General features: G+C 38.0%; 1 protein-coding gene across 1 annotated transcript in view; it reads left to right on the top strand.

The window, feature by feature from the left end:
• Positions 1-23,037, top strand: part of NAV3 (neuron navigator 3) — a 251,512-nt gene that overhangs the window by 172,209 nt on the left and 56,266 nt on the right. The window contains exons 13-16 of the mRNA XM_058806115.1: positions 12,752-12,884; positions 16,191-16,467; positions 18,553-19,258; positions 20,809-21,297. Coding sequence (XP_058662098.1) covers positions 12,752-12,884; positions 16,191-16,467; positions 18,553-19,258; positions 20,809-21,297 — 1,605 coding nt within the window. The remainder of the gene's footprint in view (positions 1-12,751; positions 12,885-16,190; positions 16,468-18,552; positions 19,259-20,808; positions 21,298-23,037) is intronic.

Raw genomic sequence — 23,037 nt, 5'->3', positions numbered from 1 at the left:
CACTCCCTGCTAATGTCTAGAGCTCCGACCTTTGTAGGTGACATTCCTCCTTTTTTTCATGCAGGATTTGAGCTTGGTGTCCCTCTCTACTGTAATCCATCATATTTCCACAATCTCTTGCTGTCTGGTCTTTTGTTTCCTTTCTTGCATGCTAATTCTTTCTGCAACATTGCAGATGAGAATTTTAATTCTCAGTTCTCCTAGCCGGTGGTAAAGAGGATTCTAGTCCTTTCTGTTCTCTTTCCAGCAGGACTACAGGCTTCATGCCCATCCTTTATGGGGTGGTTTTTTTTTTTTTTTTTGGTTGTTGTTTGGTGGTTTTTTTTCATGTAGAGAAACTGAACTGAAAGAACAGTGAGCATGTGTTCTTTCTTTTTCTTTTCTTGATGATTTTAGATCCACTTCCCCACTTTCACAGCTTGCTTGGGGTTGGGGTCTTTTGGGTGAGAATAATAAATACTGAACTTAGTCATTATATTACTAAAGTTAATTAAAAATTCACACAGCTGCAAGGATAACTTGTGCTTAAAATGTGTCTTGCTTACAAGCCCAATGGAGTCATCATCATTTTGGAGGACATTTAGACTGGCTCTGAGATGAGGGGTCCAATGCAGCAAAGTGAGTTGCCTGGAGAGATCCTGCCCCTGGTGCCCAGCAGGATGCAGTGGGACTGACAGAGCACATGTGCCTTGACGGACAGTAAAGATCTATCAAGTGCCAAAATCTCCTCCCCTGCAGTCTCTATCTGCTGCTACCATTCCTCAGGCACGTGTGTTCAGCTGGGGAGGGCTGGAGAGGACCAACCAGGGGACTTTTGTCTCCATTATTCACTTCTTTAGTCCTATCACAAAATTCTTTTTCTGCCCCTTGGTGTTGACCTCAGTGCACTTCCCAATCTTCCAGATTCCATTAAAAACAGCCAGAACTGAATTCCTTAAATTCTTGATAGATTTTGATATGTTAAGCAAGTAAATCCACTTGGACAGATGTGTCTACAGGGAGATCAGGCATGATTTTTCTGCTGAAAATGTTCACAGGCAGAAATGTGTCTCCTTTTTAAAACCTGCCATTCACACCATACCTATGAGCTGTGTCAAAAGCGTCTTGAGCACCATTATTCTCTTTCAGTCAATCTGGTAATAATAGTAATTTCAGTACTTTCATCCCCAGGAAAGGGAGAACTCATGGTGAGATGCATTAGTGCAGCCACCTTTCCAGCTGATAGGAGTTCTTGTAATGTGCTATTTCTCTGAAATTCAAACTAAAAATATCCAAGGGAATTATTCTGTTATCCAGAAGGACTGCAACTTTCTGAAGGGTTGGGATTCTTCATTTTTTGAAGAAAATTGTTTACAAAACAGAAGCTAGCAATGCCTCCAAGAAGTATCTGTCACTGTACTAGGAAGAATACCAAAATTTTTAGTATGCAAAAAAAATGGTTATTGTTTTTTGGTTGTGTATCTTTAGAGATTTGATCAAAATATGTAATTTCTTTTTAAAGGAATTTTTCATATTTTGGCTCTGGTTTTGCATTAAATTTTGAGGGTTGGTTTTTTTTTTTTTTTTTAGTTTGTTACAAGGGAAATTCAAATATGTTTCATTTAGGAAAAAAGAAATTATATTTGAAAATTTTGTGTTCCATTTTATGTTATCCTTTATTATTTTATTATCTATACATTTTTTCATATGACTAGTATATGTTATAATATTTCATTGAAGATGCTCAAATTTACTAAAAGGTAGTTTTATTCTATGTTAAATCATTTCCACAATGATTTGAAATATCAAATGAAGTAAATTGAACCATCTGAAAGCTAGGATACAAAAAGAACATTTGTAGTGTCCTATTACACCTGTTTTCTCAGTGCAAGAAAATTATTTCTGATTGCAGTACGACTAAGTATAGATTGACTGAAATTTAAAAATTAATTCCTAAACTAGTCTGGTTTTTGAGAAAATAATTATTTTTTTAATTTTGCAAGATGTTTGATTTTCTTTTAAAAAATAGTGTACTGTCAGCTATATTTATTTGAAAATTTCCACCTATTTTTATATCCCCACAGCTCCATGATGACTTACTCTTTCATAGTCCAGAAACCTAAGCAGTTTATCTGGCCTATAATTTACTCCCAAATCCCTGCCTTCTCCAGACTCTTAAAAATTGGATAAGGATTAGGTTGAAACCTCAACTAACAGTTCCATAAGTGAGCTCCTACCCTCATTGGCAAAATGATAAACACATGGCAGAGAGACTTTTTAAGAGATTAAGAGACCAAGGATTGGGTACCACTGGCATACGGAATAAGAAAGATGTGTGAAAATGTCTGATGATAGAATAAATGACAGCTGTGATCTCTGAGCACAATTAAATTACTATCACTGTCAATGACTGCTGTTAACAACCATGTGAAAAGCAGTCATGTAACATAAGGTGCAAATTAATAGCATTTAGATTTGCTGCAAAAACCTGGCACAACTCAGGATTAAAGATAACATTAAACCCTTCTACCACAATTTGTCTTAAAGTAAGCAGTGTCAATAATATAAATTCCAAGATAGCCCTTTAATGCAGAGCAAAAAATTTTGAACATTTGAGAAACTGAAAAAATACCAAATACCGAATAAGTGCTTGGATGGGTAAAGCTCTGTAAATAAGTCAGGTTCTGAAATCTCTGTTTTCTAAAATCAGCACCCTGGTCTTTGTGAGTGAAAAGGCTAGAGGGTCTTGAAAATCTCCAAATCTCCAAATATCAAACCTGAATAAAAATATTCCGTGAACCTATTTATTAGGAAGATAACGCCTGAAATGTATTAAGCTTTTGGTTTTGCTAATTTATAAGCAGTCTGATTTTATGTATAGAATCATGAATGTCTGATACTTTTAATTCATATTGCACATTTCCTCTCAGAAATATGTCTACTTTGCCTCTGTCTTCATGTGGCTGCGTATTCGCTTGAGAATTAAGAAATATATTTTTTGACCTTTATGTTTTTTGCAAATTTTTTGTCAAAATCAGTCAGTAGTTTGTCCAGGCAGCAGTGATGAACAAGACCCTGAAAGCCAGATGCACAGGGAGCGTGACCGCTGAAGCCTTTAGTCCTTACTGATGCTGAAAATGAGGTCATGCAGATGCAGGTTTCTGCTAAAGCAGAATGACCTGATGAGTAATGACCTGGGTCATTACTCAGCAAAATTTGGGAAAGAAGCAAGAAATATAGGATACAATCCTGGCAAATAAAACCAAGAAAAGAAGGACCCTTTTGTTCTGCTTAACTTGCCCTTTGCCAGACAGGTTGTTGTCCTGATGCTGACTGCAAGCAAGTAATCCTATTAGGCTTCAGAAAATAGGCTTACCTTGTTATCTGAAAATATTTGGGTGGATCAAGCTCTCGAAGAAGTTCAAGGGGGAACACTTTTATTAAGGAGTTCTTCAGGCCTTGAACTAGCACCTTTACCTGTAGTCACAACTTACTGTTAAACTCAACAAACCAGCACCTCCTCTTGAAACCTGCAGGGAGAAAATATTTTGCATGAGACTGTGTGTGAGGAAGCAATTGCCCGCCCAGGCTGAACTCACTTTGCACTTTCAGAGGCCCTGTTTTTCCAGCAGTTCTTGTGTGTTCAGGGATGCATCCTACAGCTGAAATGCTCTCCTTGGATGGCAGTGCAAGGCTGCCTACTCCGGGACCATGTTATGGTAAGAAGGTTATTTAGGGAGTGCTGCAATGAGGTAACAGGGATAGAAGGGGTACAACTCTATGTTGTGGCTGCCTACACTTGTAAAGGATGATTCTAAAAATCCCAGTGAAATTACAAATGAAGTATAAAAATTCTGGTTTAGTCTCTGTCTGCCACATCTTCCTGTTCTAAGGAAAAGACTGTGTGGGGTAAAAAATATTCATCACAAGCCAAAAACCACTCCAGATTTTGCTGTACTGCAGCAGCAAAGCTGTATAAAACTACTGGATTTAAGACTTGCTAAGTCATGGAGATTTAAAGGGTGAGTATCATGACTAGAATGAAGACAGATTTACTTATCATTCTGCTAACATAGTTATGTACACTGTTTATTTCAGATTGAGTTTAATCAGGTGCAGACTGGAAAAATAAATCCTTGCTTCTGCTCATAATCAAAAACAGGTAGTTCTAGGAACAAAGGTGCTTAAGCGTGAGAGACTGTACACAGCAGAGAAGGTTAGCAGTAAATCAGGACTTTGACATTGGGCAGATAATTACTGGGAATAGTTCTCCTCTGAACAATTATCAGGAGGATGTGTTTGGTTTCTTAATATGCTGTAGAGCCAAGGTTGAGTAATGAGGTTTGATATTTCAATGCCTCCCTCCCGTCTGAAGCAGCTGACTGACAGCTTGCAAAGGTGAATGGCAAATTCTGCTTCTCTCATGATGTTTAAGGGGCTGATTTTGGTATGATTTTTCTTTGACTATAAATGCAGATACCATGAGATATCTTGTGTTGGGGCATTTCATTTATCTTTTCAGTTTTGGGGTTGGGAATTGGCCATATACAAAGTGAAGAATGTGATTTTTATTTCATAAAGTGATGAGTAAGAAGTAATAGGTCTTTAGATTGCTTTTCAACTTCTGAAGAACTGCATGGGCAGTTTGTTTTTTGTCTATTTATGCTCATTCAACTAATGTTAATGAACTTGTCTGAATCTGCATTTGAAAAATGTAAACATCTCTTGCATCCAGTGTGTAGAAAACTTAACAAACAGCAGTGGGAAGATAATTCCATCAAAGGATTTTCTTCCTTTGTTTGTTATGATATTGTCAACAGCTCTTGATGAAATTACTTTCTTACATCTTGCTTCAGCCCATATATTACTATTTTCCAAAGATTGTTCAAACTATAACTAAAAATTGATGCTTTTCATGTGCCTCATGTCAAAAAAATAAAACAACTCTCTACATTCCAGAAATATCTTCCTAGATGGATATTTATTGTTTTGTTCACTTGCCTAAATTTCCTTTGAAAAAAATCCTTCTTCTAGTTGTTTAAATGTTCTGTTAGGAATATAGAGCTAGGTAATGACTTTCTGCTGTCCCTATCATGTCAGATTAAGTGTTATGTTCAGAAATAAGTGAAAACCAGAAGGGGTTCTGGCAAAGACTTTTTCAGATCCTGTGGTGTGGATATGCAGGTTTTTCAGGGTATGTATAATTATCTTAAGGAATGTAAATGTTCCACTAGTTCATTTTTTTTCCCTGCTGGGTCTAAAACTAAATTATTTCTTAAGGTACTTATGAAATGCTTGGGAGAACATGGAAATTAACTGACCTTGCAAAAATGCATTTTTCTTTAATTGTTCTCATGGGCTAGCTGTATTTCCTGTAGCAGGATATAATTTCTAATGGGATCATCTTAAAAAATAAATTTCTAACCTGAAAAAAAAATCCTTGCGAAGTGATACTGCATTAAAGCAGATGCTTAACTGCATTCCTATCCATTTTGAAATGTACATGGGATGGTTTTCTACCTTAAAGACCTCAAAGTAATTTAGGATTAAGGCTTCAGCAGTCGCCTTGTTTTGGTATGACAGGTGATGCATTACACTTGCTGAGGAAAAAGCAGTGAAGTATGAGTCCATCTGGCTATGTTTTCATTTAGCTATGAGCACAAAATAGCTGTAGGGAAATTTATGGCTCCTGCAAGTTTCTGGTTTGATTCAGAGCCTGGGCTTTGGCTCTTGCAGTCTGTGGAATGAAGGAAAGTATTGATTTTACAAACTCTGTGCCCTCTTGAATCTGTCTGTGAAGGGTCAGCATAGCTGTTTCATGAATAATGGGCAGCTGAGATCACAGTAGAAGATTTAAAAAGGATTAATTCATGTTGAATTGAACTTTGAAGGAGAAATTTTGCCAGCTGATATATTGGCATGTTAGTGAGGAGTTGCTTTAAGTAAAACTGTCCAATTATTTTCTTATCTCTTCTTCTTAATGAGCTAAGATGACATTTCTGTTCTCAAAAGTCAATTATGGAAGTAGCTATAAAATCTTTTATTCAGCTGAATTGTGCCTTACTCTCCTGAAACATGACCTGAAATATGAGTGTCAGAAAAGAGTTCATGGCAGCAGCCCAGAATGCATGCTAATATTCGCTTCTCTGCTGTGCTGTAGAGAAGAAATGACCACCTGCATGGAGGCTGATTTCTCTATTTTGTTCTCTGTTTTATGGATTTATGTGTGTAGAAAGAGCTTAAACACTATCTTCCACTTGCAGGGCTTAACTTGTGTGAGTAAAGTAAAGGTGTACTAAGTTCAAACTTTCTACTCTGGGCATATAGTTTAAGTCCTTTACTTTGCTGTTACCTTTTCAGTCCTTCCTGCTTACCCTTTGGATGTACCTGCCTTTGACTGTTAACTACCTAGGGGATTAAATGCAAAGCTTTTATTTTCTAACACACATTTAATGTAGATGCCTCACACATCACTGACACCAAATGTCTTACACCACCCTAGCTGTTTACCTCACAGGCACCAAAATCTAGGAATTTTGTATTTTTAGAACACTGTAATTTAAATAGGTATCCAGTGTAACTGATGATGTCCAAGTCCCATCCACTGCAGTAGACTACTGTACTAGCATCTTATTTGGCAAACATGGAAGTGTGCTATACTAATCAAGAAATTCCTGGTGCTTCCCATACATCCACTGTTTCTATGAAAATTGTGTAGTGATATCCAGTAGTTAAGAAAGGGACAGGGAGACCTGCATCCTCTATGGATTCATTGACATAAAACAATGAGCTGTGTGCAGGCAAAGAAAGGGGTAACACCTTGCTGCTCACCATTGATCTGCTCTTAGGATGCATTTGTAGATCCTCGAACATTGAGAAGTCAAGTTCTGCTTTAGCTCTGAATGTTCCTCTTGGATGATCTCAGTTGTCTTATTTGTCCTCTAAGACCATTCCTCCCAGCAGGAGAAATACACTTGGGCTCCACCCTGCATGAGCCTGCCATGGCCGTGAAGGATTTAGAAGTGTTTAAAAGGGCTTCACGGTTTGAAAGCCCAAAGTTACTATAAAAAGCAAGTAAAGATTGTTTTGCTAAATGTGTTCAGGTTCTTTGAATCACAAACCCATACAAAAGTCTCTGGGGGTATGTGAGTTCCATTGGCATTATCAAGAATGTGACTAAGGGTTTCTCATTCCTAATCAAGTATGTGTCGTCACTGCTGCGGTCTAAAGCTCTTCATGTGCAGTACAAAACATGTGACAAATACAGTGCTACTTTTCATTCGGCTACAAGCCTTCCCAGAGAGAACAGTTATTCTGATTATATGAATTCTTTAAGAGGAAGGATATTGGTTTTGTTTTCTAGAGCTGTATGGTTGAAAGCTGTAGCTCCTGCTTCTGCTTACAAAAATTGGTAATGAAAACAATGCAAGCAACTTGTCAAATTGTGCAAGGACTGGGTACATTGAAGGAACCATAATTTTCTGGCATTCATGATAGCACATTGATTGGAGTCTTGCTGTGTCTGATGATTTTCTTGTGAAAAGCCTCTTTATTTGCATACTGAGGCACTTTGACTGGAGGTGGTCTCAGAAATTAATGAAGTATGCCAATGTTCAAACAAATTCCAGGCACTGACCCAGCTTAACAGTGTGATGAACTTCAATAAGCTGTCAAGTTTAAGGGCTTGTAGTAAAATGCTGAAAGTAGAAACAGGAAGGGTGGGATGAAACACTGACGGTGTCTAAGTGCTCTGTCATGTCTTGTCTGCAACTAGACCGCTTTGAATTTCTACTTTTCTTTGAAAGTAGACTATTTTAGGTATCCATAGAACTAATACAGATTGTTGATACCACTTCCTCTCATCACATACCTTCATAATTCATTGCTCTCCTAATCCAGTGCATTTTTACTTTCAGGCATCATGCAAAAATCTAGAAAAATGCATTGCATATTCTCAGCGGGTCGTCATTATGTAGGCAAAAGTCAAATTGCATCTTTGCCCTAAAGCACTATTGCTTGCCTGCCTGATGTATAAAATAATGTCTTAATTTGTATAGAATATTCCTCATTTTGTTCATGTACTTCAGTGTGTGAACTCCAAAAAAAAAACCCCAGATACTGTGGAAAGCAAATGAAAAAGTTTCATGTGCATAGCTGAGTGGAATTTATCTTTCCATTTGAGGATACTTGCTGGGATGTATTTCTAATCTTTGTTCAGCTCTACATACTGATGTTAAGCACAGTGTTTTGCCTTCAGACACCTTGCTATTTCCAGAACATTATGTGGTAGGGAGGTCAATGAGGGGATTATTGTGAGGAGATCTTATCAGTACTAGCGCACACTAATGAAAGTGAGACAAAGAGTGGTAGTGGAGACTAACCAACTATGTAGATAACAAGTTGTGGATTTCTCAGCTTCATGGAGTATTTGATATGGTCAAGGAGTTGAAATGTTGCTTGAAGAATTTGGAGCAATTTGTGAAGAACTGGAATGTGTGCAATATTCATAGCCACCTTTGCCAGTTAGTGACAATGTCTTGCATCAAAACAGGCAAGAATTGTTCAGATTTGATAGGTGCAAGCTAGAATTAGGGAATGAACTTTAGCTAGTGCAAAATTATCTCATTGGCATAACTAATACATGAAAGGAAAACATAGATCTAAGCAGAAAGCATACTGGCAAAGTTACTGCAAAGAGTCTCAGCAAAGTCAGAGGGTATGAAGTATGTTTTTGGATGAAAGCTGTAACACAGTGGCCATCATTTTAACCATTTGTGTGTGTATTTGTTTCTGTTTTACAGATGTAAAGCTGAGGTACAACAATAGTAAGGCTGAAAAAGAGGTGCTGGGTTTTGACATGTAATTTGATTTGATAGTAACCTAAATTTTGATGTATCTCTGCAGCAAAATGTTGGTTCAAAGCACATATTTCCATGCATTACATCTTTGTAAGTCGACTGTGAACCACTAAAGTAAATTAGAAGCTCTTTATTGACGTCTGGTTTATTTTAAAATGTTTGGTAAAGCAGTCACCTTGCAGATTTTGGGGAGTCTGGTACACCAAGGGCTTCAATCATGCTTCATATAGTCCCTTCTGTTAGAGAACTTTCAACTTCTTTGAATGAAGACAGAAGGCATCTTTCCTTAATGCAAAATTCAAATTCATCCCTTAAGCAGACTTCTTACAAGCATTAAATTAATTAAGCATTTCTAGAGAAAAAAATCTGTGATTGTGTTATCAAACACTGTGGTGTTGCATTCACAATGAGAGCAGTGACTGCTGGACTCTTTGCTTGTTCTCTGTTTGCTGATTTGAACCCAGACAAAGCAGAATGAGCTGAGCTACTGAAAAGTCTGTCAGGTACATGCAAGCAGTGATTTTGAAGACACTTTAGAATTATCCAGATTTAAGAAGATTTCTCTTAGAAATAGCCAAATTCATATTCTTAATGAGAAGATTATGTCTTGCTATCTTGCTGGATATCAAAGTTCTTCTCAAGATCCTCTTGGGATCCAGGGGTTTATCAAAGAAAAATTTCCAGAACTTGTCAAAACAATGCACTTTTCTCTTAGCTTCAGTCTCCCAGATAGGTGAACACCATTTGCTGACATTTTCTTTTAAAGAAATCAGCCTGAGTCTGACACCAAGAAAAACTAAGCAAATTCTGTCAATATTATAAGTAGTTAAAATGTGCTTTTCAATAGCAAAGAGTGTAATGCATTAATGAGCAGCAGTGCTAACCTGACCTGTTACAGAATTTGTAGAATGTGTGAAAAAAGAGAAAAATAAATAAAAAATGAAAGATTCATCTCAGCCAGCATATTAAAGTATAAATGAATATTGTTTTGATGAAGGGTAGGAGGAACAAGAACTAAAATTAGAGTTTGTTTCAGACTCCCACAAATGAGTTTTGAGTCTCAAAGTGATGCACAATAATCTTATCAGATATTTTTTGTCATGAGTTTACTGGTTTAAAGGATACCTTAATATGAATCATCAAGAATTTTTTTCCAAATTATAAACAAGGCATTTTCATTATCAAAGGCATTATCTTGTCTGATAGCAGGTCTACTATCTAGATTTGGGGGAAAACATTTATAAAAGAAGAAACAGTAAATACTGTAATACAAAAATTTGGCTGCATGAGCAAGTTTAAAAAACTCTTGCTAATACATTGAAATTGTTGTAAAAACAATTTTCATTGCCAAGAGGTTATCTGATATGGTCTGTTCCGTTGTAGTTTTTGGGTTTTGCCGTGTCTTTTCAAAAGGCTGGTATAAAACGTTGTGTCAAGTGGGCATCAGTTTCTGTAACAGTCCTTAGAATATGCCAGAAAGAAAGCAGGTTCCAATATTCCTGGTTTTTGTAGGCATACTGAATATTGTCAGAAATTTTGGTGTATGATAGCTCTTGAATCTATGAAACACCTCAAGCACCTATCATAAGAGGAAAAAAAAAATCCAGGCAAATACAGTGATGACTCTGAAAGGTCAGTAGTAGAGGTTTCAGAATGATCTTCTATACAACTTACAAGATGGCCCTGAGTGCTCCCTGAGCCCACTAATAATCCACTGGTGAGTGAGGTGTGATGAGTGTGGGACACCACAGGGAAGCCATAAAACAGAACACAATCACAGTAATATTTGCCTGAAACCTTCAGCAGTAGAGAACATAGTTATATTTTGTGAATCAGCTGAACCGTTCCAGAATTTAGAAAATGTAAATTCTCTTACAGAGAAAAAGGAGCACAAAATGAAGTATGAAAAATTAAAATAGAGTATAATAACAAAGGCACATGGGGAAAAAGGATGAAATTTTATCCCCAGGGTCTTAGGTAGACTCAGAAAATGGATGGCCAAATATTATTTGACATGAATGTCATAAGTTAAAAGCTCATGTTCCTTCTGGAAGTACCTAATATATATCCTTTTGGATTTGTTTTATGATTTTTTTCTGTTTTTTAAAAGCAGCTTTTAGTGAGGTAATACTATCTTTTCTGCAACTTAATCACATTTATATTGCTTATGTTTTTATCCATCCTTAAGGTTCTCAGTCTTAACGCTGTTCTAAAGGTAAATTCGCACGTAGTACACAGCGTTTAATTAATGGCTTTTTATCATCAGTGAAATTATGCAGCACATTAGACAGTGAAAAACACAGAAAGCCTAAATTACTAGTGCTTCAGAGATAGTTCTTAGATGAATGTGGACAGCCTATTATGTATGACATTATAATTTCATTATTAAATCATTCATGTGTTTATCACCTGGAAATGTAGCAGAAGACATATTTATTTGTAGTCATTGTACTCAGTGGTGGAAAGTGCAGCACTGTAATAAAATTTTGCCCTCTGAAATATGTTTATCTTGTCACTGAGCTGACTTACCAATGTGATTTTCTACCTTTGGCAAAAGAAAGGTAATGCTTGCTGCAGTTGCTATGATACAAGACTAGTGCACTGAACTTTCCAAAGCATCAGCACACATTTTGTTCCATGCAGTTCCCTCACACTGCTACTGTCTCTCAAAACTCCAAATTTAAAATAAGTACTCACAGATATTTTGCTTGTTTGCTCTGAATGATTAGTGTCAATAGTACTGAGCTTTAATTTGACTAGGGGATTGAATTACATATTGTTTTCTAAAATTCGTAACAGGCTACAGCAAAACAAGGATAAAATGCACTTATCTAGAAGAGGCTTAATCAACCCTCTCTTCTCTAAGAGAGCAAAAGACAAAAAGAGGCACCTTCAGTGTAAAGTTTATCCCACAAGCCTAAGACTTTTTAAGCAAGGCTGCTTTTAATACTGGTTAGAGAGGACAGCTAGGTAACCTAAATGAAATGAGATACCTAACTTTTATATACCTAAAATTAAAGGAGATGAATCCCTTTGAATGGGAAAAGATGAATTTTTTTTCAAACTTTTGGCCTGTGAATAATCCAAAACCAGATGTACAGATGGAGATGTCGCAAAATACTGGCAGTATAATGCTGTATATGGCAATAAAATAAAAGTCTAAATTTAATGCCATAGAGAAGCAATTCTGTAGAGAAAAGTCTGATAAATACACCTCAACCTCCCTTTCGTGCAAAAGCAAGGCTTTTGTTAGAGTTGTTAATGACATTTCTGTAAGAGAAGCCTTTCTCTCATTTGCATCTTTTGTCTCAATCTCCTAAAGCAAAACAGTTGACAGACTGTTTCTTCAGAGATGTATAATGTATTCTCTGTCAGCTGCTTTGACTGTATTCTCAGGGATTCCTATTTTGATGACATTGCGCCAGCTAGACAGATACTGAAGACAAGAAAATAAAACTTTTGAAAATACTGGCTTCTTGCTGACAGTGGATTAGTCTGCAGAAAAGATACTCCTTTTTTTTATGTAGCCTGGCAATTCATCAGGTCTTCTCTAAGATATTAATAATTTTTGAGACTGGCAGTATCTGGTAAGCTTAATGGATTTCCCTGCCAGTGTAATGAATGTGATTGCAATGAAGCATGAAACGAACTGTTTTAATGGCTTACACTTAGATCTGATGGTAATTTTTTTAAGGACACCTGCATCTTTCATTAGTTGAACAAGCAACCACTTGACTTCGAGTGAATAATTAATTCAAAAGTCTGAAGAACCATATTTATTGAACCTTAGGAAATATTACTGAAAAGTTTCTGGTAAATCACTTGAAAAATAAGTAATCACATCTATTGATTTTGAGATACCTTCTGCATGTTGAGACACAGTATGTAAAGTAGATGTGCTCTTTTCTCTGCAGCTGGGATGACAGCAGCTCGGTTAGCAGTGGCCTCAGTGACACTCTTGACAACCTCAGCACAGATGATTTGAATACCAACTCATCTGTCAGCTCTTATTCCAACATAACAGCCTCTTCAAGGAAGAACACTCATGCCCAGGTGAGTAGCTTTGTTGCCATTTGTTGCAACATCCCTGTACAGGATAGAAAAGTTTGGTATCAATGCCTTTAAATGAATGAGGTATTAATATCTTACAAAATCTTCTATTACACCTGGATGCAAGAAGCCATAGACTCCATTGACCCAGCCTTGGGCTGTGAGCTGACATTCCAAATTCCCTGCTCCCAGGATTTGTGTCACTGCTGAAGGTGCTGGCTGGTGAGACCCAGCTCTGCCCACCCTGGGGGAGCAGCCCAGGTCCCACCCCAGCTGCACCCTAACACAAAGCAAACACAGTATGATTGGATCTGTGATAATGGATTTCTACTCACTTCAGCTCATTTGGAGCATCTCTTCCAACAGATAACACAATAAAAAATAATATATTTTTTGCTTTTTATGAGCTGAAACACATTAGGGAATAAATATATGGGCTGTACTGTCCTTTCAAATGGCAGAGATTGTCTTCTCCCCACTGAGATCCAGGGATGAAAGTGTCAATGCAAGGTGACAATGCATTATGTCAAAATAGAGTTCTTAATACGATACAGACACAAACTATATACATCATACATATATGTGTGTGTCTGTGTATGTAAAGCTCTTGTGGCAGGTATTCAAGCATTTCTTCCCAGCTCCCCTCAAAATGGTGAGTAACAGAGAAGTCAATACAGAATCCTTGCAGGACTTGGTTCCCTCCAAAAAAGAAATAAAACCAGAAAAGTTTGTCTCAATAGGAAAGTATTCTCTGCCATGTCATCTGCTGTTCACTAGTAGGGAACTTTGAGCACTCAGCACAGGGGAAGAGTGGCTGCCTCCAGTGATTTGATGTCAAGTACGCAGGACACAAGACTGACACTTCTGATTCCATTTGGACTCCTGCAGGCAGCCAGTGTCTGGAATTCAGAGGTCTGTTTTGTCAGTGTAGATTTCAGCAGACTCTGTGAGCAGGAGAAAAACACATATTTGTTATTTCCCCCAGACAATAGGGAAATATAGTTACTTTTGGAATGAAAATTACTTTAATCTCCAACAGGACAGATACCAGACCAATGCTGTATTCAGGTAGTCACTCAAATGACTCCAGATAGCTCCTACAACCTACCATCCTGAAGCGAGGCAGGTATGTTTTGTTTGCAGAGGAAAAGGGCAGAGGTTTGTGTTCAGGGCCCCATTCTTCAGCCCTTACCATTGCCTTTCCCACTCCATCAGGGACTTCCATGGTTTTTAGCTGGAGATCAACCTCTTCCCTTTCACATCAACAATGATGGCCAGCTAGTTCTGGTTTGCTTGTTCCACTGCATAGTCATCAGGATTGGGAAATCTCAGGCTGACTTTTTAACTCCGTGGTTTTGTTTTTTTTTATCATTTGGGTAATATCATGTTCTAGCTACTCTATAATAAGCCTCTGTTTTATTTGCAAATTGTTCAGCTATAGACAAACATGCAGTGCATGTTCCAATTTTAGTTTCATTCCAGTTTGCTTATATTATGAAAACTAGGAAAATACGTTTATCAGATATGCCTTTACCAGGCACATTAAGCAGAATTCACTGTATTCCAGTCTAGGTGGCAATCTCAATCAGAAGCTGAGATGAACAGAATACTCATTTTGACAGATTTTTTTTCAGGTCTTAGATATACTGCAACACAGAGATCTCTTTCTCAATCTTTTTAAGTGACTGGAGCAGTAAAGGCTGGCTATAGACTGAGACAGAAATTGCATATTTTCTTGTTGTTTTCTTATTACACGAATTATAATTGTGAAGAGAGGCTTTTAGAAAGTATTGTACTACTCTTTTTTTTTAAATTAGGCAGTTTGCTTTAAAAATGTATGACTATACATTTACAGTCATTCATTTATGATAAAATGTCTGTAAGCATGTTGTTACCTGTTACACATGTTGTAGCAATAACTTCAATGAAAACTTGCTTTTGAAGAACCCTGCAATATTTTTGTAGATATTTGCTTGGGCTTTTTTCTCGTCAGTCCTTACCCATAGTCTGTGCTAGCGCATCCAAAGTACATACGTAATTATGGAAATCTAGAGAGCTTTTGCCTTTTGTACATCTCAGCTGACAAATATGTAAACAGGAACTGATTATTCTGTCTGTCATGTAATCAATATTAATCCTCCCTATGGCAGCAGTGCCTGGGACACAGCCACAGAGGGGTCTCTGTGGTGAAGGAGCTGTGACAGCCCAGGATAATAAATAGCCAGTCCCTCAATGAGTTCCATTTTGCAGCCCCTCTTAGGCTGGTGATACCTGACAGCAGCACCATATTTTTGCTGTTAATGAGGGGCAGAGGCAAGCAGGAGTGGTGAGAGGGTGATGTGCAAATAAGGCTTCAGACTGAGGTCAGGAGGCTGCAGAAAAACACAGAAGGAAGAGTTGCACTGAACAGCCTGTCAGCACAAAGAACACCGGTCTTGTCAGACACAGAGGGTAGGGTCAGTCTCTCTTTCTATTTAAGCCACTTTCACAGCTTCTACATTGTCTTGCTGGGCTGCTCTTCAGCACTCCCTTATCAGCATGCCTCAGGGAAAGCAGATGCCACAGGGGATTTAGGTCCTCACTGGTGTATCCTCCAAGTGGGTCTGAGTTTCAGAGGGAGCATGAGCCCAGCTGGTTGCCTTCACACCACGGATGAGTAGTGCTGGCATAAGCCTCTTTTTTGCTCTGTTAGCTGATATAGCTAGAGAGAGTTTCTTGTTGGACAGAATTCATTTCTATGGAGACAGGCCAGTAGAAAAGCCTGTCAGTACAGGCTGACAGTAGTACAAGTATTTTTGGGGAAGATGCTATCCTTGGTCACTGGTGGCACAACATACTCTGTTCTGCTGGAGAAATATTCCTAATCCAGTCATTGGAAGTCTTGGGTAGGAAAAGGCAAGAAGCCAGGCTGAGGTGATTTTAGTAGTGTATTCAGGAATTTGCTCACCCAAGCTTTTAGTTAAACCTCTCAGCACAGTGATTCACTTCTGAAATTTAGATTTAATTGAGGAACAATAGGGTATCACCACTGATAATTAGAGTGAATTACTTTCACTGTATTATAGTTTATCTCTATAAAGGAAAGGGGTTAAGTCTTTTGCAAATAAAAGAAAGAGAAATGTCATCCCCAAATGGCTATATTTTGTATGTTTTTAAACTTTTGGAATCAGTATACTAGTGTTTTAGAAGTTTCTGTGGCCCTTGCTGCAAATAGGTCAAATTCTCCTCCCCTGCTATAATTTAAGAAATCAGCAAATAACAGAGATGCTGGGACTGACCATTTCTCACACAAATCTCTTGTAGCTGAAGACAGACTCAGAGAAGCGCTCAGTTACAGACAGTGAAACTTGGGGCAGCACTGAAGAGCTGAAGAAGCCAGAGGAAGACTTTGACAACAGTGTAGACAGCAGTGGCAAGTGGAAAGGCCTTCCCTCGGGGCTGTCTGAAGAGTCGGAGAAGGGGGGACAGAAAACATCTCTCTCTGTGTCACAGACCGGATCTTGGAGGAGAGGCATGACTGCACAAGTGGGAACAACTCAGTCCAGGCACAAAGCAGGAACAAGTGCACTCAAGACCCCAGGTAGGAAACAGTGTTCAGATTACAGTGGTCTTAAAATAACTGATGGATGTTATAGATGTATACATACTATATGCATTGTTTGCTACTCTCATAAATGACTGAAAGCTCAGATTTTAATATTAAAATAACATTTTCATTTCTGCTAGTTTGCTACATGCATAATAATGATTTATTAAGTATGCATAGGTGCCTACATAACAAAACTGTGATTGCATTTTGTTGTGCTGTCATCTGTGTATGTCAATGCCTATTAATTCTTAGAAGTATTTTTGGACTCATCAGTGCCTTATCCTTATTCTCTAGAAAAACTTACTTTTGATAATTCAACATATGGATAGAAATGACCACATATTAGAAGCTGAATCAAAAAGATTTAATATTCAAGGGAGGGGACTCCAAATGATATTTTTAGTTATTTCTGAACTAAAGCTGAATTATCACATTCCACATACTATGAGTGCTCTTTTTATCACTGTTAAGTGATAAAAAATTGTAAAACAAAAAGTCTTTTTACACATTTCAGTGCTAAATGCCCTCCTACCTAATTTTGGAAAGCCTCTCAGAAGTAGTAACCACTTCTGCAATCTACTTTTGAAGCAAAAATACAAAGCTGATGAAAGAGATAATTATTAAAAGCATCTAATAGATTTATCATTTTACTAAGGAAATGTGTATTCTCAGTAGAACATTTTCTGGTGCTTTTTCATGTCCTGAGACAACAGTGCATGCTTCAACCCCTAGTGGTAAGAGCAACTAACAAAGATCTCCTCAGAATAAGTTCCTGCTCTTTGTGAACCCCTTTTGTTTCTTTGCAATTTGGAACTGCTAAAGATTGATCAGTCTCTGGTCTGAGAGATCCCTGAGGAGCACTGCCATGGTGATCATATGGATACAGAACTTTTATCCCTCTAGTAGCAATTAAAAATGGACATACTTAAAGGTTTGCTGAACACCAAGCTAAGCTTTCCAGGTCTGTTTGGCTCAAGGTGATCAGGCAGCCACTGTGCAACACAGAATTGAGGCCTTGGCTACTAATGAGCTGTAAGTTTGCTGGGTCAGAGTCTGATCTGTATCATGGCAGGTGCATCTGTTTGTGTAGCATAAAGTGTGAGCTGGATAAAAACATGAGTGTAATTAGTTCTGCTTTGCAGGTGTCACTCTTTATTACATTTTAGTTTCTTAAGAGAAATTAGGTCATCCACCTCCAAAGCTTCCATAATTACTTCAAGAGTAAATTAAAAACTTTGGTATGTTTTAGGAGTTGTTAGTGGTATACAGTAGATGCTTAGAGATAAATTAGAATTGAAATGGCGATTTTTATCTATTTGTAAAACAGGAAAAGGATACTTTCTGGTATAGCAGAACATCTTACTTTGACCTTCCTGCATGTAACAATAAAGTTTTAGGAAATATGGAAGAAAATATAAATATAAGTTATATAGTCACAAGCCTAGACAGGACTGAAGAAAACCTCACAAAAAAATCAAAATTCTTGAGAAGCCATCAAGGATACAACAAAGACTAATTAACTTGTGTAATTGATATTGTTACAGATCAAGATGATTCATTCCATAACATAATCGCTCCCTGATAATTTTGTGTAACTAACCAGAACAAGCTTAGTCATATGCTAAAAAGATGTAATCAGTGAAAACTAAAGAACTCTATAAGTACCACTAATTTCTACACACATCATTGATGTCATACTTCAGGAGATGTTTATTGCATGTAATGTTTTATTTTCAAGTAGTATTTCTTTCATATAGAAATACTGTTAACAGAAAAAAAATTCAGTCAAGATTCCTTATGGTTCATTCAAGATAATTTTCTACAACTACATTTTCCACCTATCTATGAAAGTGGAAGTTCTCACGGGAATTTCAAGCTTTTAATACTTAAAGCTTATCTGTTATGTGTCCTACAGATAGCTGATGGGAGACTAAAGACCAAACTGGTCTGTTTCCTTAGGGGAATTCTATTTGTGTATTTTTTCATTTTGCAAGTGTAATCATACAGTGTTGAAATTAGATATTTAGACATTGCAGCTTAAACACAAATGACCTTTTTAAATATTCTTTTACTTAGGAAAAACTGATGATGCAAAAGCTTCAGAAAAAGTGAAAACTCCACTGAAAGGAGCCTCCATACAGAGATCTCCGTCAGATGCAGGGAAGAGCAGTGGTGATGAAGGGAAAAAGCCTCCCTCTGGCATTGGCAGATCAACTGCTACAGGGTCATTTGGATTCAAGAAGTCTGGGTTGGGATCTTCTACCATAATCACCACAAGTGGAGCTACGATCACAAGCGGGTCAGCAACGCTGGGAAAAATGCCAAAATCCTCAGCCATCAGTGGGAAATCCAACGCAGGGAGGAAGACGAGCTTAGACGGTTCCCAAAACCAGGACGACGGCGTCCTGCATGTGAGCTCAAAGACAACTCTGCAGTACCGGAGTCTGCCTCGCCCGTCGAAATCCAGCGGCAGCGGGATCCCCGGCCGCGGCGGCCACCGCTCCAGCACCAGCAGCATCGACTCCAACGTGAGCAGCAAGTCTGCGGGCGCTGCTGCCACCAAACTGCGAGAGCCAAGCAAGATCGGGTCCGGGAGGTCCAGCCCTGTCACCATCAACCAGACAGACAAGGAAAAAGAGAAAGTGGCCGTGTCCGATTCTGAAAGCGTCTCACTGTCGAGCTCCCCTAAATCCAGCCCGACTTCGGCAAGCGCCTCCGGCACACCAGGACTTAGACAGCCAGGTTCCAAATACCCAGATATTGCTTCCCCCACATTTCGAAGGTTAGTGCATTTCTGTGATTCTCTGAAGTTGCAATATCTAAAGCAGAGATTTTCAGTATGTTGAAGTACTGTGCAAAAAGCCTTTTCAGGGAATATTTTGCCACAAACAAGTCAAGTACAGGAAAATAAAAGGGCGGTATTTTTTTCATGCAACACAATGATTTCTTTGAGATTTGAAGACCTCCTAAGACCTGAAATGGCTGCCCCCTGAGGTTTAAGCATTTTAGGTACATCCCCATAACCACAGTTTGAAGCTTAGGAGGTGGAATCACTGATCCTTATGGGCCCCTTCCTACACAAGATGTTCTATGATTCTAAGTTCAGCCACATGTGCAGTTTCTTCTCAATACTGCATTAAACTCCCAAAGGGAAGAAGGACCCTATGTTCAGGCACATTCTCTTAATGGAACAGGCATTGCCACATTCTGGATGGAGAACTGAAGAGCTCTTTATAAATTATAGAGTTAGATTTACTTTCCCATTGTTGGCAGCTCCAGCTACAAACACTTCATTATCTTAGCAGCTTCGTTCCATTTTTTGACACAAGCATTGGCAAGGCTAAATTTCAATTGTAAATGCTCTATTGTAACATTTCTGGAAGTATAAATCTGGATGCGAGCTCCATGAATTGGGATGGAGCACTTTCACTGCTGGAGAAGAAGCCAATAGTGCCCTCTTGTGCCTATTTACCAAAACATCATCTCCAGACAGCTGGGGAGCTGCAGCTTAGTTTTGTGGGCTTGGTAAAATGTAAAACGGGTTCTTATCTTGCTAGACATGCTTACTTTACATCATGATAACTTTTGCATTTTTTTTACCTTTAATTTAGAAGCTGTACATTAACTTCAGCTTAAAATATTTCCAGAAATACATTAAAACATTGCATGACCTTTTAATTCAAATTTTAGAGGACTTGAAGTCTATTTTTTCATCATCACTATAGAATTTTCATATCTAGAATTGCTGGAAGATATTATGTGACATACAATTTTATCATTCCTGCCCTTGGAGACAAACTGAGCCCATTTAGCCATGGTGCAGTTTATTCTGAGTGGTTACTACGTGACTGATGACTGCATGACCATCTGTGCAAAAAAAAACAAGAGGGGAATTTTGCACAAATACTTAGATGTTTATTAAACTATGAAGGAATTAGGATTTTGCAAGTGTTTGTTGCAATCATTTAAGCAGATTTGAGAGGTGAGGAGTTTAAAAGCTAATGACTTGGGAATGCTTAATTACTGAATTTGGGTGAAAGTGTAATCTGTTTATGAACTAGGAAGACAAAAATGTGATTATTTTACCTCTCTCTGGGAGGGTCTGTGCAAAGAGCACATCTGAATAGGAGTGAGTAAGCGGTTACTAAAGAAACAAACCATGACTATTGTGATATGGTTAAGTGAATTTAAATTTGTGCTGTGATTGATCAACTAGGTAGGCGTGATTTTTGTAGCAATAATTAAAAATGTGTAGTTTGGCTCTTAGGATGTTGCGCCATGAATGTTTAATGCGGCTGTCAGTTTCTCTAAAGCTATTTGTTTTACATTTAGGTTGTTTGGTGCCAAGGCAAGTGGTAAAGCTGCCTCTGCACCCAGTACTGAAGGTGTGAAACCCACATCGGCAATGCCCAGCCCTAGTACCACATTGGCACGGCAAGGCAGCCTGGAATCGCCATCCTCGGGCACAGGCAGCATGGGCAGTGCAGGTGGGCAAAGTGGTAGCAGCAGCCCCCTCTTCAGTAAACCTTCGGACTTAAATGCAGATGTTGTAAGCTTAAGTCACTCCCTGGCTTCCAGTCCTGCCTCAGTGCACTCTTTCACATCAGGTGCTCTTGTGTGGGCTGCAAACCTGAGCAGCTCTTCAGCGGGCAGTAAGGACACACCAAGTTACCAGTCCATGACTAGCCTTCACACCAGTTCCGAGTCTATTGACCTCCCTCTTAGCCATCATGGCTCTCTCTCTGGACTGACAACAAGCACTCAGGAGGTTCAGAGCCTGCTCATGAGGACTGGAAGCGTCAGATCTACTCTTTCGGAAAGGTGAGCTTGCCTATAGATACAGTGACCACAAAATAAGTGAGAGGCAAAAGGACAGGAGCCAAAAAAATAAACCCTCCATCTTTTTTGCTAAAGGGACGCTGTTTAATTAACAGCTTTGTCCTTTATGTAATAAAAGGAAGGAAGAAAAGAGAGCTGAAAGGCATTATAATGTGGAATCAACTGCCTTTTAAGGTTTTACAAGCACTTTTTCTACCTTGAGAATTTTTTTGGGTTCCCTTGTTCTGGAGACAGTGAGAGAAAAGGGGGAAAATGGTCTAACTAAAGGCAAGTGTAAACAGCCAAGAGGCACATAATGATTCCTGCAGCAGGATCCACCTGCTGTCCCAGCATTTGGCAGTTCCAAAGCAAGCAAACCTCCAACTGGGGGATCCCTGCTTTTCTCTTCCCATTAGCTGAAAGCACAGGCAGAGCTGGTGTGTCCTGGTCTTCAGCTGACCAGTCTTGCCTTAAAATACTCAGTCTTGACAAGTTTCTTCTTACATGGTAATCATTACACAGATCCTTACTGAAGTGCAGCTTCACTGGCAGGAAAGCAGTTTACAAGATGAGATCCTTGTTATATGATCAGTCCTGGCAAGTGCCCAGAACAGACAGAGAAATGCAAGAAAATGTTTTTCTGTTTGCTCTATTAAAGAATTTTTTTATGTGCAGACATTTTACCATTTAAATTACATTATGAAAGGTGCGACCAGTCTGGCACAGTTGAACCAAGATTTCTTCTTTGATATTTTCTTTTTTTTCCCCTTTTTTTTTTTTTTCTTTTTGAAACACTTATCTGGCTTTGGAAGGAGAGAAAAGAAATCAAATTTTCTAGGAACTAAGTAACTTCCGTTTCCCATGAAAAATTTCAGGATTTGACAGTGAAACTCTTATCTCACATGGGGACTGTAAAATCAATATTAAATATTTCATTAGCCTTTGATTCAAAAAACAAAATTTTACTGAATCAGTCAAAAATATTTTAAACTCAATTAGTTTTTTAACATTCCAAACATTTTAAGAAGAAAAGACCTTTAACATACAACATAGAGTTTTTTTGCCCTTTATTATATAAACTCAGAGATTGTTCAATACCCATCCTTTGCATAGAAGGAATTCACTTTCAGTAAGCCAGCATTTTAAAAAACCTCATAAACAAAACCTTAGAGAAATCTAGATGGAAACTTTTCATAGTTTTCATTTTCTTATGTTGCATTCATAAGTACTACTTTATCAGCTAAAAATCACACCTCTTACTAATATACAAATTATATTACAATTATAATATAGTATTTTAATACTTATAAAACATATATATGTATCAATGTAATGTACACTAACAACATATAGTATTGTTAACAATATAGTAGTTATAAATACACTGATACATGAGCAATTTGTAGTTTGCACTTTGCCTTTAATTTTTAAACAGGTATTTAAATTTGTGTACTATGAACTGAATGTGACAATATTAAAAGGTCAGTTATTAATACTAAGCTTACAAAATCCTTCACTGCCACATATATGGATGATGAGGTCACTAGAATGATGTGGACCAGTATGAATTCATGCCAAAAATTATATTGATACACAGGATTTTAAAAATCACGTTTCAAAAATTAATGGCTTGGCAGAAGTTTCTGAGCAACCTCCACTGCTAATACTTTATGTATTTGTTCAGTGACTTAATTTCAGTGGTTCCAAATACTTTGTGGTTGGCAATATTTTTAAGTTTCAGAT

The sequence above is a fragment of the Ammospiza caudacuta genome, chromosome 5, assembly GCF_027887145.1.
Source record: "Ammospiza caudacuta isolate bAmmCau1 chromosome 5, bAmmCau1.pri, whole genome shotgun sequence".
NCBI classification, from domain to species: domain Eukaryota; kingdom Metazoa; phylum Chordata; class Aves; order Passeriformes; family Passerellidae; genus Ammospiza; species Ammospiza caudacuta.
This window is presented reverse-complemented; position numbering and strand designations above follow the sequence as displayed.